Genomic DNA, 15,224 nt, shown 5'->3' on the forward strand with positions numbered 1-15,224 from the left:
ATGCAGTCATCACTGTGCTCAGCGGCAGACCTGATTCTCATAGTATGTAAGCAGTAACCACCTACTTTTTTTAAAAAAATAAATTTATTGATTTATTTATTTTTGGCTGCGTTGGGTCTTCGTTGCTGTACGCGGGCTTTCTCTAGTTGCAGCGAGCAGGGGCTACTCTTCGTTGTGGTGCGCGGGCTTCTCATTGCGGTGGCTTCTCTTGTTGAGGAGCACGGGCTCTAGGCGCACGGGCTTCAGTAGCTGTGGCACGCAGGCTCAGTAGTTGTGGCTCGCGGGCTCAGTAATTGTGGGTTGGGGACTCCAGAGCGCAGGCTCAGTAGCTGTGGCGCACGGGCTTAGTTGCTCCACGGCATGTGGGATCTTCCTGGACCAGGGCTCGAACCCATGTCCCCTGCATTGGTAGCGGATTCTTAACCACTGCGCCACCAGGGAAGTCCCTGGCCACTTACTTCTAATCCAAACCAACTAACTATAACCCAACTCAGATACGCTGAATGTGTTCTAAAAGGGGAGTGCAAGAGAGGCAGGGTGGAATGATGGAAAGCAACTGTGACTGCTATAGGGATTTTTTTTTTTTTTTTTTTTTTTTTTTTTTTTTTTCTGTATGCGGGCCTCTCACTGCTGTGGCCTCTCCCGTTGCGGAGCACAGGCTCCGGACGCGCAGGCTCAGCGGCCATGGCTCACGGGCTTAGTTGCTCCGCGGCATGTGGGATCTTCCCGGACCAGGGCACGAACCCGTGACCCCTGCATCGGCAGGCGGATTCTCAACCACTGCGCCACCAGGGAAGCCCTGCTATAGGGATTTTAACCCGCATTCGTGCTCTGTGTCCAATGGCCCTACAACCAATAATGCTGATTACCAGCACATATTAGACCAGAGATTATAAAATGGTAACCCAGGAGCCAAATCCAGCCTACAGACACAGTTTGTCCATCCTTTGTGCTGTTTTCAGTATAAAGTTGAATTATTTGCTAACCTTTTAAAATTGGAAGAAGTCACATAAAAATCTAGATTTCTAGGCTTCTCCTGAAATAGCTGGTAAGCCTGGGTTCCCTCTCCCTAGCGAGAGTCAAATGGAGAACTGCAACTACAAACTGAACCTGTTCAAATGTTCATGACAGAACCACCTTTGCCATGTTTTCTTCCATAAAAAAACAAGAGGCAGGGCATGGTCCTCCTAGCAAACTGTAAAACACCCAATATCTAAGCCTCTGAACACACACGCATCTCATCAATTCCACTATGAGACTATAGAATTTCCTCTTCAACAACTCACATGCATCGCAGGGGACAATCTGAAGAACAAGGACCTCTGGCAAGTTCCAGGGCTGACTGTATCAGAGTAAAGACAATCAAGGAACCAATAATCTAACTGTCAGCACAGAAGCACCTAGGAAGTGGTGAAGAGCCCTACGGGGTTTGGTCCAAACTAGCATGGGAAACTAGAATGAAGATAAAACTAACATTCTTTTGACTTTAGAATACAAGAATAACCCCTTCGATGGCAACACAGTGTATCTTTACCTTACTGTCAGAAAATTGGGTCCTTACCTGCACAGTTGAATACGGTTTTCACTAGCCACATGTAACTTGAGCACTTGAAATGTGACTAATGTGACAAAGGAATTGAATTTTTCATTTTATTTAACTTTGATAAATTCTAATTTCAATTTTAAAACTGATACTCAATTCAGTTATTGGAAAACTTGTTTGGAACAACCTGAACATAGGAATTGACTACAATTTCAACTATAACATTTATGAAATCTAAATACAGACCAAATGCTTCCAATGAAAATTTTGTACTATATGGTGATGTACTAAAAGTGTACAATACACACTGGATGTAAAATATCTTCACGATTTTTTTATACTGAGTAAAAGTGGAAATGATAATTTGGATTAAATAAAACATATTATTAAAATTAATTTCACCTATTTCTGCTTACTTTTTTGATAAGGCTACTGAAAAATTACATATGCAGCTTACATCATATTTCTGTTGGACACTGCTAGTCTATACAAATCCAAATTTATGAAACTGACACATTCAGAGGCAAAATACAAAATACTTCATTCTAGGAAAAGATTAAATTGAAAATATCTGTTGCCCCTAAAATGCAATCCCAGGACTTCCCTGGTGGTGCACTGGTTAAGACTCTGTGCTCCCAATGCAGGGGGCCCAGCTTCAATCCCTGGTCAGGAAACCAGATCCCACATGCTGCAACTAAGAGTTCGCATGCCACAACTAAGGAGCCCACGTGCCAGTACTAAGGAGCTGGCAAGCTGCAACTAAGGAGCCTGCCTGCTGCAACTAAGACCCAGCACAACCAAATAAATAAATAAATAAATAAATACTTTAAAATAAATAAAATAAAATGCAATCCCACTTATATGTTCAATGTATACACAATTTTGAAAAAAAATGTGTATGGATATGGTGAGATAAAAACATACTCCTGGAATATTTCACAAATAAAGCATGTGAAATCTTATTGTATGCAAAATATTAACAGTGAATTCAATGAAACATTTAATAGATAACAGAAAAAACAAGGTTGGAATCTAACACCCTAAGATCAACAGAAGATAACTAATGCCCCAGATACACTTCTCAAGGGGATTTAACTCAGTATTATGATCTGAGCAGATCTATGTCAGCTATTTAAGAGAGAAAGAGAAAAAAAATAATACACCAAGAGTGTTTAACAATTCAGAAATCTGAAGTAGCAACTAACAAAACTCATTCAAATTGTTCTTTTCATAAACGAAGGTGAAGAAAATTATTAAAACTCAAGGAATTGGGAATATACAGAAAATTAAAAAAAACAGAGTTTGAGAAAAAAGTTTAGTGGCTTCTTCCTTAGACACAGGAAGATCTACAGGAAAATAATCCAAAGACTTATAGGTTCTAGAAAATAGTGATTGCTTGAACTATGGCATGATTACATTGATGGATGCTAATTTCCAATAAATGTTAGATATTCTAAAAAGGAAGGGTCTATTGCCACAGAATACATGGATTCATTTATGTGACAAACAAACCAAAAGAAGTATGCTGGGGGGGAGGATTATTTACTTCTGTTGTTTTATGCACCTTTGATGTTCTGACTCTAATCATAGTTAGTGGGAGATTCTCAGCAAATGTTAGTAAATCTTCAGAGACTCCAGCTTCAGAGAACATGAATGAACCATGTCCCTTTAAATGGTAATGTAGCAACTTGCTGAGGGGATTAGAACACCATGACCCTTGGGGAGGGAGGAGAATTCAAATCCCTGTCCTTTGAACTCTGGCTTATTATGGGGCAAGGACAGACCTTAAAGTCATCTCAAGGTAGAGCAGACCTTGTTCAACAAATAGAGTAAGCAGCACAAGTTTTGAATGCCTACTGTGTGCTGAACATTAGTGATCTCATTCTTATAATGCCTGCAAGGTAGCTATTATCTCCATTTTACTAATAATGAAATGGATTAAGAGAGTTTAAGTGATTGCGCAAGACTCACAGCTAGTAAATGCCAAAGGTGGGATCTGAAATATTGACTGAGAATCCATGTATAGACTCTTTACACCATATTGCACAAAAGTTTGGATCCACAGTATGTAACCTTTGAAGACAGCTACAGACTAACACCAGGATTCAGAGCACTGCTTAAAGTCAAAGAGGAGTGGACATAAATGAAATTAAGAATAGAAAAACAATAGAGAAAGTAAGCAAAATAAAAAGTTTGTTCTTTAAAATGATTCTAAAAATTGACAAACTTTTAGTTAGACTAACTAAAAGTAAAGAGAAAATATTCAAATTACTAAAATCAGAAATGAAGGTGGGGACATTACTACTGTATTACATAAATAAAAAGGATTATAAAAGAATATTATGGGGCTTCCCTGGTGGCGCAGTGGTTGAGAGTCCGCCTGCCGATGCAGGGGACGCGGGTTCGTGCCCCGGTCCGGGAAGATCCCACATGCTGCGGAGCGGCTGGGCCCGTGAGCCATGGCCACTGAGCCTGCGTGTCCGGAGCCTGTGCTCCGCAACGGGAGAGGCCACAACAGTGAGAGGCCCGCGTACCGCAAAAAAAAAAAAAAAAGAATACTATGGGGGCTTCCCTGGTGGCACAGTGGTTGAGAGTCCGCCTGCCAATGCAGGGGACACGGGTTCGTGCCCTGGTCCGGGAAGATCCCACATGCCGCGGAGTGGCTGAGCCCGTGAGCCATGGCTGCTGAGCCTGCGCGTCTGGAGCCTGTGCTCCGCAGCAGGAGAGGCCACAACAGTGAGAGGCCCGCGTACCGCAAAAAAAAAAAAAAAAAAGAATACTATGAACAACTGTATGCCAACAAAATTAGATAAACTAAATAAAATGGAAAAAAAACCTAGGGAAACACACAAACTACCAAAACAGACTCAATAAGAAAGAGAAAATAGAATAGATAAGTAGAGGTTGAAACAGTAATCAAAAACCTTCCAACAAAGAAAAGCTAAGGACTAGATGCTTCAATGGTGAATTCTATCAAACATTTAAAGAATTAACACCAATCCTTCTCAAACTCTTCCAAAGAGGAGGAAGGAACTCATTCTATGAGGGCAGCATCACCCTGATACCAAAGCCTGACAAAGACATCAAAAGAAAAGAAAATTACAGAACGATATCCCTTATGAATATAGATGCAAACATCCTTAACAAAACATTAGCAAACCAAATCCAGCAGCATATTAAAAGGACTATATACCATGCTAAAGTGAGATTTATCTCAGGAATGCAAGGGTGGTTCAATATACAAAAGTCAATCGATGTAATACACCACATTAATAAAATGAAGGAAAAAAAACATAGAATCATCTCGATTGATGTAGAAAAAGCATTTGACAAAATGCAACACCACTATATGATAAAAACACTCAACAAAGGAATAGAAGAGAACTTCCTCAACATGATAAAGGGCATTTATGAAAACCCATAGCTAACATCATACCAAATGGCGAAAGACAGAAAGCTTTCCCCCAAAGATCTGGAAGAAGACAAAGATGCCCATTTTCACTTCTATTCAACACTGTACTGGAAGTTCTAGCCAGAGCAATTAGGAAAAAGAAGAAGAAAAAGAAAAAGAGGGAGGGAGGGAGGTATTCAGGTTAGAGAGGGAGAAGTAAAATCTCTACTTACTGATGACATGATCTTGTATAGAGATAATCCTAAAGAACACACACACACACACACACACACACACACACACACACACTCTCTCTCTCTCTCTCTCTCTCTCTCTCTCTCTCTCTCTCTCTCTCTCACTATTAGAGCTAATAAATGAGTTCAGCAAGGTTTCAGGATACAGGATCAGTATACAAAAAATCAATAGTAAGGTTTCCCTGGTGGCGCAGTGGTTGAAGCATCTGCCTGCCAGTGCAGGGGACACGGGTTTGAGCCCTGGTCCAGGACGATCCCACATGCCACAGAGCAGCTAAGCCCGTGAGCCACAACTACTGATCCTGCGCTCTAGAGCCCATGAGCCACAACTACTGAGCCCACTTGCCACAACTACTGAAGTCTATGCACCTAGAGCCCATGCTCCACAACAAGAGAAGCTACCACAATGAGAAGCCTATGAACCACAACGAAGAGTAGCCCCCACTCGCCGCAACCAGAGAAAAGCCCTCATGCAGCAACAGACACAACACAGCCAGAAACAATAAATAAATAAAATAAAATAAATTTATTTTAAAAAAATCAATAGTATTTCTATACACTGACAATGAACAGTCCAGAAGTGAAATTGAGAAAGCAATTCCATTTATGATAGCATCAAAAAGAATAAAATATTGAAGAATAAAGTTAACCAAGGAGCTACAAGACTCGCACACAGCAAACTATAAAACATTGCTACAGAAACTAAAGAAGACCTAAATAAATGGAAAGACATCCCATGTTCACGGACTGGAAGACTTAACACTAAGATGGCAACACTTCCAAAAGCAATTTACAGATTCAATGTACTCCCTACCAAAATCACAACAGCCATTTTGGTAGAAATGAAAAAGCTGATCCCAAAATTCATATGGAATTGCAAAGGACCCTGAATAGCAAAAAAAATTTTGAAAATGAAGAACAAAGTTAGAGGACTCACACTTCCCAATTTCAAAACTTAGTACAAAGATACAGTAATAAAAATAATATGGCACTGGTATAAGGATAAACAAACAGACTGACAGAATATTAAGAGTCCAGAAATAAACCCATACATCTAATGGTCTACTGATTTTCAACAATAGTGCCAAGATTATTCAGTAAGGAAAGAATAGTCTCTTCAACTAATCATGCTGGGGCAACTGGATATCCACATGTAAAAGAATGAAGGTGGACCCTTACCTCACACTATATAAAAAAATTAACTCAAAATGGAACAAAGACCATTTAGCTCTAAATTTAAGAGCTTAAACTATAAAACTCTTAGAAGAAAGCATAGGGATCATGACTTTGGGTTAGGCAATGGTTTCTTAGACATGACACCAAAAGCATAAGCGATAAGAGAAAAAGTAGAGATAAATGGAACATCATCAAAATGAAAAAGTTTTCCCCATGAAAGAACACTATCAAGAGCATAAAAAGACAAACCACAAAGGAAAAAATATTTGGAAATCATTTTTCTGATAAGGTTCTAGTATCCAGAATGCATAAAGAACCCTTACAACTCAACAACAAAAAGGAACCCGATTAAAAAATAGGCAAAACCCTTGACAGACATTTCTCCAAAGGAGATGATATAAATGGCCAAAAGGAACATGAAAAGCTGCTCAATGTCATTAATCATTAGGGAAATGCAAATCATAACCACAATAAGATACCACTTCACACCCATTAGTATAGCTATATTCTAAAAACCAGAAAACAACGAATGTTCCTGAGGATATGGAGAAATTGCAACTCTCATATATTGTTGGTGGGAACGTAAAATTGTGCAGTCGCTGTGGAAAATCCTTTGGCAGTTCCTCAATAAGTTAAACATAGAATTACCATACAACTTAGCAATTCCATTCCTAGGTATATACCCAAAAGAACTAAAAACAGGTGTTCAAACAAAAACTTGTGCATGAATGTTCATAGCAGCACTATTTACAAGAGCCAAAAGCTGGAAACACTTATCCATCAACTGATGAATGGATAAACAAAATGTGGTATATCCATACAATGGGATATTATTCAGCCGCAAAAAGGAATGAAGTATTGACATATGCTAAAATATGGATGAACCCTGAAAACATTATGCTAAGTGTAAGAAGCCAGACACAAAAGGCTATGCATTGTATGAGTCCATTTATATGAAATATCCAGATTAGGTAAAGCCATAGAGACAGAAAGATTAGTGGTTGCCCGGAGCTGGGATAAGGGGATTGGGGAGCGACTGCTTAATGGGTACAGGGTTTACTTTTACTTTTTTTTTTTTTTTTTTTTTTTTGCGGTACGCAGGCCTCTCACTGTTGCAGCCTCTCTCGTTGCGGAGCACAGGCTCCGGACAGGCAGGCTCAGCGGCCATGGCTCACGGGCCTAAGCCGCTCTGCAGCATGCGGGATCTTCCCAGACCGGGGCATGAACCCATGTCCCCTGCATCGGCAGGCTGACTCTCAACCACTGCGCCACCAGGGAAGCCCCAGGGTTTACTTTTAGATGGAAATGTTCTGGAACTAGATAGTGGTGACGGTTGCACAATACTGTGAATGTACTAAATGCCACTGAGTTGTACACTTTAAAATGGTAAAAACAGTAAATTTTGTTATGTGTGTTTTACCATAATTATAAAAAACAGTATCATTAAACTTATTGTGATAATCATTTCATGATGTATGTAAGTTAAATCACTATGCTGTACACCTTAAACTTGTACAGTGGTGTATGTCAATGATCTCTCTATAAAACTGGAAGAAAAAAACAGAAAAATGAACACGTATACACGTAATTCTAAAAAAAAAAGAAGAAAAACAATTTAATATGCAGAAAACAATTTAAGAAATCACAAATAATCCTTTCAAGTATAAAAAAATCAATAGAATATTCTCATGACCAAGGCCCTTTCCCTAACTATGGTTACCACTTTCTGTAAGATGAAGTTATCAGGGCCATGCCCAGCCCTGCCCTCAGTGGGGAAGGTCATACCTACCTCCAATTACTCGAATATTGTTGTCCTTTGTCAGAATAGCCTCAGCATGGAATACCAAAACTGGAATTCTCCTGCAGCCTCCAGTCCACATGATACATGGATGATCTCTACAACTGAAACAAAAGGCTTTATTAATTTACAGCTCAAAATCTGAATTAACAACTGAAGCAGATCACTGTGGTTTGCTGCTTAGCAACTTTCCCCTTCTTCTGGAACAAGCATCCCAAATGTCTTATGGGAAACCATTCATCTCCCATTCTTAGTCACATGATCTGTTTAAGGTTAACTCCGTTCTTACTGTAGGGATGGGCCTTGACTGGCTTCAACCAATCAGGGTTTTCCATCCCCCAGTTATAGTTACTGGTTCAGGGATGAGGACATAAACCAGCTGGAGCCAGTGTGTCAGGAGATATGTCGTGTGAACCTCTAAGAAAGCGATGCTTTCTCTTCTGTAGCAGCTGCAGGAGAGATGGCCTCCTCCCCTTGATGGTGTAAGAGAATGAGGTCTGGAAGTGCAAGTGTCATTTTGTGACCTTGGAAGGAGAGCCTGGAGCTGTTGGTAAAGGAGAAATTCTGCGGGAGCCTGACTGAAAGAACAAGAGAAATGAGATCCTGGGTGGCAAACATGCAGTTGCAGAATCAAGTCTTTCCTAAATATGAGTTCATAAATTCCCTTTATTATTTAGGACAATTTATGTCTTAGTCCCTGGAACAAATAAGAATCCTGACTAAAATAGTCACAATAATTGACAAACCATTTTTACACCTTATAGTCACTTTTTAAGCCAATTTGATGATCCATCGTAAGATTCTGAGCTAGGAACCCTAAATTAATACAAGTACCCCAATTAAAACCACTTATTTTAAAGGAAGCCTACACCAAACGGAACAATGTTTTCCTCCAGAAAAGGACCTCTGACTTTATTCTCTTCCTATCATCCAGAAATCTCTGTTTAATCAGTCTCAGAGAGATGTGTATTTATTCACAGATTAGAAAAATCTCCAACTGCCTTAGTGCATGAAGGTAGGAAAGAAATGAGTCCATACTATGTGTCAGGAATTACACTAAGAGCTTTCACATGTTATCTCACTTAATCCTCTTGCCTGTACTATGAACTGAAGAAAAGGTGTTCAGAGAGGTTGAGCAATTTGCTTAAGGTCACACAGCTGTTTAAGTAAGGGAACAGGTATTAGAACCCAAATGTCTGTGCTCTTTCCACCCTTCCATCTCCCTAATCACACATTTCAGTGATTTTTTTTGTATAAATACCTTAAACTCAACCCATTGGGAACTGAAATTAATAAATTCCTTATATGGAATAAGATCCATTTAGCCAAGATTCAGGCTGCTCTCAAAAACTCACATGACCACACCCCTTAACAAAGGCCATACCACAAACCTCAGGGCCAAGTTAGACCCCCCCAATACAGGTTTAAACAGATCCATGCTTTGAATGCACAGGTTGCCAGGCTACCAATCTTAGAGGTGAGGCAGCCTTTAGACTTGGGATGAGCTGCCAAGAGCTTTATTGAGGAAAGCAGAGAACACCATACCTAGTTCATTCCTGGTTTCTAGAAATGGAATGTGGATGCTTATTTTTCTTGCGATTTGACTTGGGTGACAGTGCCCATTTGTGAGAAATTGGTGTTTACAGGGTGCAAGAAGGATTTTTTTTGTGTGGTTTGCTTGCTTTTTAATCTTAAACACCTGTAAAGGGTGGGTATAGGGCCAGATGATTCCTATGCTCTCTTCCAACTTTAATTTTTTTCACTATATTTACGTCAGAGGACAGAGGAAAAATTAGGCAGCCTAAACTATCAAGTCTTAGAAACTCTGAAAACTATCGAAAGTTCCTTGTCAATCCATCTCTAGCGGCAAACTGGCACCACTGTGCCTTAGCACTTACAAACAATGGATTACGGATAAAAGGTAAAAATGCCTGACAAGAGTCAGGAACACAATAAACATACACAGCTGAGAAGAGCCAAGGCCTTAACCGTACTATCGATAAAAAGCCAAATCCCTGACACAGAATCTTTTCACTTACAACCTCTGAAAACAGAAAAGAGGTAGTAGACAAATCATTAGTTCAGTAAGGTTGACCCAAACACACTTAAGGCAGATGTTGCACTGTCATTAAAAGCATGCTCCCACCAGGTGGTGCTAAAGCAAAAAGATTCAAAATGATTAGGTGAAAAGCTGGAAATTGGGACTTTAAATTTTCATTTACACCAGAAACTGGTACATATTAAGAAATTATGCTTTTACAGGCATGAAAGAACAAAAAACTTGGATGACTAATAACCAAAGTAGACCAGTTTTATGGTTTACTTTACTGAAAGCCTAAGAACGTTTTGGTTTTTAAGAAGCAATTTCATGAGGAATAGATATTATTCACTCCTGGGATCCAGCCTACATAACTCAAAGCCTCGGTGCCTCATTCATACCAATGTCCCTGCTGGAAATGCCTTCCCCACTTCTCTCTGTTCATTTAATTCCACTCTCTAAAGCCCAGCTCACCTCACCACCTCCTTGGAGCCTTCCTTAGCTCCTCCAGCCCACAGTGATGTATTCTTTCTCCGAACTGTAGCACTCACTACATAATCATTTGTTGATGATCTTTGTAACTGATCTAAAGCCAGCTTTTACAATCAGAATTAAATACTTTTTTTAGTGACTAAAGAAACATTACAACAAATTAACGTTTCTGCATCTCTATATAAATTTATATTTGGGAACCCCAAACAAAATACAGAAAAAGAACCCCTTTAGATTTACTATTTGAAATAATGCCATGCAAAACAAGGATGCCTGGACAGTTTCCAGCTCTAATGTCCAGGACTGCAAGGCATCAATACTTTAATACAGCCTAGGGTTCTGAGCAGATCTAGCAGATATCCATGGATATATATCTTTGGATCAAGTCAACATCCTTAGATGATTGAAGACCTTCTAATTTCCAAAACTTTAAAAATGTAAGCATGTTGTTCCAGGTGTGAACAAGATTGACTTAAGATTCCTAACGTATAAAACAAGTATCTGATAGACATAAGCTGATGGAACATTAACAATCAAAACTCAACAGTAGGAGTTTAAAAGGAAGAGGAGCATAAGGTCTGTGAATTTGGATGGGGAGGGTGGGGGGAAGGTGGATTGACACCTGTATTTTCACTAACTTCTACTTGAAATTTAATGTTTCTCAATTACGAATACAGGCACCAAACACAGTAATAATAGTATTACCTGTGTTTTTGACTCTATCTGAAATTACAGATTTTTTATACCAAATTACAGTTGTTGCAGACATCTCAAAATACCACTGACATTTATCACTGCTTATAAGTTACGGTAGTTATTAAAATTGCCCCTGGATCACCTGTGATTACAGTCTTCTCATCTGGTGTGCTGAGGATGGACAACAATCTGGCAACTCTCCACTCTCAAGCAACCATTCAGCTACCAAATAGAGACATTTCACAGTGGTGATCCAGACATCTATGATGTTTCTTGGTATTCCCTACTTTTTTTGTGTGTGTGTGTGGTACGCGGGCCTCTCACTGCTGTGGCCTCTCCCGTTGCGGAGCACAGGCTCCGGACGCGCAGGCTCAGCGGCCATGACTCACGGGCCCAGCCGCTCTGCGGCATGTGGGATCTTCCCGGACCGGGGCACGAACCCGTGTCCCCTGCATCGGCAGGCGGATTCCCAACCACTGCGCCACCAGGGAAGCCCTAGTATTCCCTACTTTTAAGTGTTAATCAAAGACCACCCAGGTATGATGGTCTTATGCAAACTAAGCAAAAACAGTATTCATGTTGCTGTCTTTAGAAAATAAAATCTAACTTTCTCATGTTTTAAATGAATGATCTTTGTTATTTAATGTATTAATAAAAACGTACATATTACTATACCACAAGTTTGGTTGTTTAAAAAATTCTGATAACTGCCCTTCAATGCAATTGGTATTCTTTGTAATGAAATGTATTTTAAGCACTTAAAAGACCTAAGGTGATCTAAAGCATGAAGCCTCCATTTGTTTATTCATTAAGTTAGTCAGTCAGCAAGCATTTATTGAGGGCTTACTAAAATATTAGGTTGAACCACCTAAAATTCTCAATATTTGACTGTTTTTGACCTACCAAAATAGCAATTTCATACAGTTCAACCTAATACTTGTTGGGCCCAACCTATAAGCCCACTAATAAAAGAGACAGTCATGAAGTAAAAGATCTTGAATCAGAAAGACTGATGTTTGAAGCAGAAGTTAAAATTTTTGTGAAGTGGGTAAGAGGCAGCACACAGAAAACAAAAAGTCACAAGAAGGCAAAGTGACCAGAGAGAATTATCCATTTAATTATTCTGAATGAGAATGACCCAAATATAATATCAAATCTCTATTATTTTCTATGACCTAATAATGATGAGACGCCTTTCCCCAAAGCTTTACTAATGCTTCAATAATTTTTTTCAAATTACATTAAATAATGTAATCTTCTACTTTATAATAAGAAATACACTTTAAATTCAATACAAAATCCAATAAAAATAATGCCTTAACATTTGTATGGCACTTTATCATATAAAAGTAATTTCATACAGATTATTCTATTTGATCCTAACTATACCCCAAAAAGCAGCCTGGGAGGGGCTTCCCTGGTGGCGCAGTGGTTAAGAATCCGCCTGCCAACACGGGGGACATGGGCTCGATCCCTGGTCCAGGAAGATCCCACATGCCGCGGAGCAACTAAGCCTGTGCGCCACAACTACTGAGGTTGTGCTCTAGAGCCCGCAAACCACAACTACTGAGCTTGCGTGCTGCAAATACTGAAGCCTGTGCGCCTAGAGCCCATGCTCCACAGCAAGAGAAGCCACTACAGTAAGAAGCAGTAAGAAGCCGCGCACTGCAACGAAGGTAGCCCCCAGCTCACCACAACTAGAGAAAGCCCACATGCAGCCCAACACAGCCAAAAATATATAAATTAAATAAATTAATTTAAAAAAAAAGAAAAAAAACAGCCTGGGAGATATCATTCCCACTTTTCAGGTTACATAGCACATGAATCCTAGTGGACTTACAGAGAATCTTAAAAACTAATGTTACCTTTAAGCCAGATTCTCTCTTTATTCTCTGTGTCAAGTAATAATTAATGTGAAAGGAGGCAAAACATCCAAATGCTTCAAAATCCAGGAAAGCTAGGTCTGAATTTCAATTTATCACTCTCTATGCATCCCTGAGGAAGTTCTTTGATATTTGTGGGGGTGAACTTAATAAAGTGGGAATAATAACATCTTTAGATTAAATGAGATACAGCAGTTAAAGCTCTTACCATCACCTATAGCAGCTACACTTATCACTATCATTCATTTATATTATCAGAATCCAGCGATGAAGAAACTTGACTCTTCTCTAAAAGAACTCAGGAAAGCCATGTGTCTCAATAGACTCAGCACAGGCTATAGAATTCTAATGTCCTGCTCCACACTTACTCAAATAACTTCTTCTTCTTTTTTTTAAATTTATTAAATTTAAATTTTTAAAATTTATTTATATATTTATTTTTGCCTGTGTTGGGTCTTCGTTGCTGCGTGCAGGCTTTCGCGGCAAGTGGGGGCTACTCTCTGTTGCGGTGCATGGGCTTCTTATGCGGTGGCTTCTCTTGTTGTGCAGCACAGGCTCTAGGCGCGTGGGCTTCAGTAGTTGCAGCACGTGGGCTCAGTAGTTGTGGCTCGCGGGCTCTAGAGCACAGCCTCAGTAGTTGTGGCGCATGGGCTTAGCCGCTCCACAGCATGTGGGATCTTCCCGGACCAGGGCTCGAACCCATGTCCCCTGCCTTGGCAGGTGGATTCTTAACCACTACACCACCAGGGAAGTCCTCAAATAACTTCTTATTATCATCATTCTATCATCCTAAAGGCTTTTGAGAAAATACCCAATGTCACAGAATTGAGAGATCTACTTTTCTTCAATATCTAAAAATTTCAAAATCTCCTATGTTAGGAGCTCTGATCAAGAGTTGACTAAGAGCTACTACCTGCAACATCTAGAGCCGATGTTCACTCATGAACCCAGAAACAGAGCCTTATTTCAGATAGCTGATGGTCACACAATAATAAGATATTGAATTAGACCATGTATGAAAACTAAAACCAGAGTCAGACAAGACCAAAGGAAGGATATTGGGTAAAAGAGGATTTGAGTAAAAGAGAACTATTTTCCATCCTGAACACAAAGGGTCAAAAGCAGGCTTGCTATTACTTACTCTTGGCTTACTGCCTCCTCATCCTCTGAGGATGATGCTGTTTCCTCCAGGTCCTGGGCCATTACGACTGGCATTTCCTTTAGAGTTTGTCATGCAGTCAGCAGACGGGGGCCTCAGAGACCTTTCCTTGCAGATTCACTGGATCAAACGATTTGGGTGGCACAGATTCCTGCAAGAAAGCCAAATGACCTGAAATGCAATGCAGTTGTCTTTTTGTTCATTACTGCTGATGATCTTCCAAGTAATGAAAATGAATATTTACCTAAATAGTGTCAAACCTCTAGAGGCTTACCTTCTTTCACAGTGCTTCACATATGCCACAAAAATCAAGATTTTTTTTTCAAACATACTGTCTGTCCTCTATGTATTTGAAGAGCTGCTGTGAAGTTTCAGTTTCTCGTTTTTCTTTTACATACTAAATCTAACGTGCAACAAAAGGATACACTTACTTAAGAAAGTCTGAGGTAGGTGTTTGATTGCCTAAAACATAGATTCCTTGCTAGAAAATCCTGATGTGAGTTAAAAATAAAAACGCAAGTATTAAGATCCTTGCAAACATTTCTTTAGATTCTCTGCCAAGCACAGGTAAAATACCCTCACGTTTCCGCTAAAATAAATTCAACCACTAAACCAAAAAATGAATATATTCTGCTGAATCAAGGTCATAAATAGCTGGAAAAAAAAACTGTCCTTCCACACTCTCAAAAATTATTCGCCCTTACTAAAAATCACAAACTATGATCCAAATATCAAATAGACATTAAAATTAGCATATTTCTAACAAAATATTTTTAATAGAGAAAAGGTACATG

At 39.5% G+C, this 15,224-nt stretch overlaps 1 protein-coding gene across 20 annotated transcripts in view; it reads right to left on the reverse strand.

Annotated features, from left to right (window-relative positions):
• TTLL5 (tubulin tyrosine ligase like 5) overlaps positions 1 to 15,224 on the reverse strand; it is a 318,155-nt gene that overhangs the window by 301,894 nt on the left and 1,037 nt on the right. For all 20 annotated transcript variants that reach the window (XM_067028048.1, XM_067028041.1, XM_067028055.1 and 17 more), the window contains exons 2-3: positions 14,413 to 14,581; positions 8,154 to 8,266 (exon numbers count right to left, since the gene is read on the reverse strand). In XM_067028048.1, coding sequence (XP_066884149.1) covers positions 8,154 to 8,266; positions 14,413 to 14,486 — 187 coding nt within the window. In that variant the 5' untranslated portion in view covers positions 14,487 to 14,581. The remainder of the gene's footprint in view (positions 1 to 8,153; positions 8,267 to 14,412; positions 14,582 to 15,224) is intronic.

Source organism: Kogia breviceps, chromosome 3 (assembly GCF_026419965.1).
Source record: "Kogia breviceps isolate mKogBre1 chromosome 3, mKogBre1 haplotype 1, whole genome shotgun sequence".
NCBI classification, from domain to species: domain Eukaryota; kingdom Metazoa; phylum Chordata; class Mammalia; order Artiodactyla; family Physeteridae; genus Kogia; species Kogia breviceps.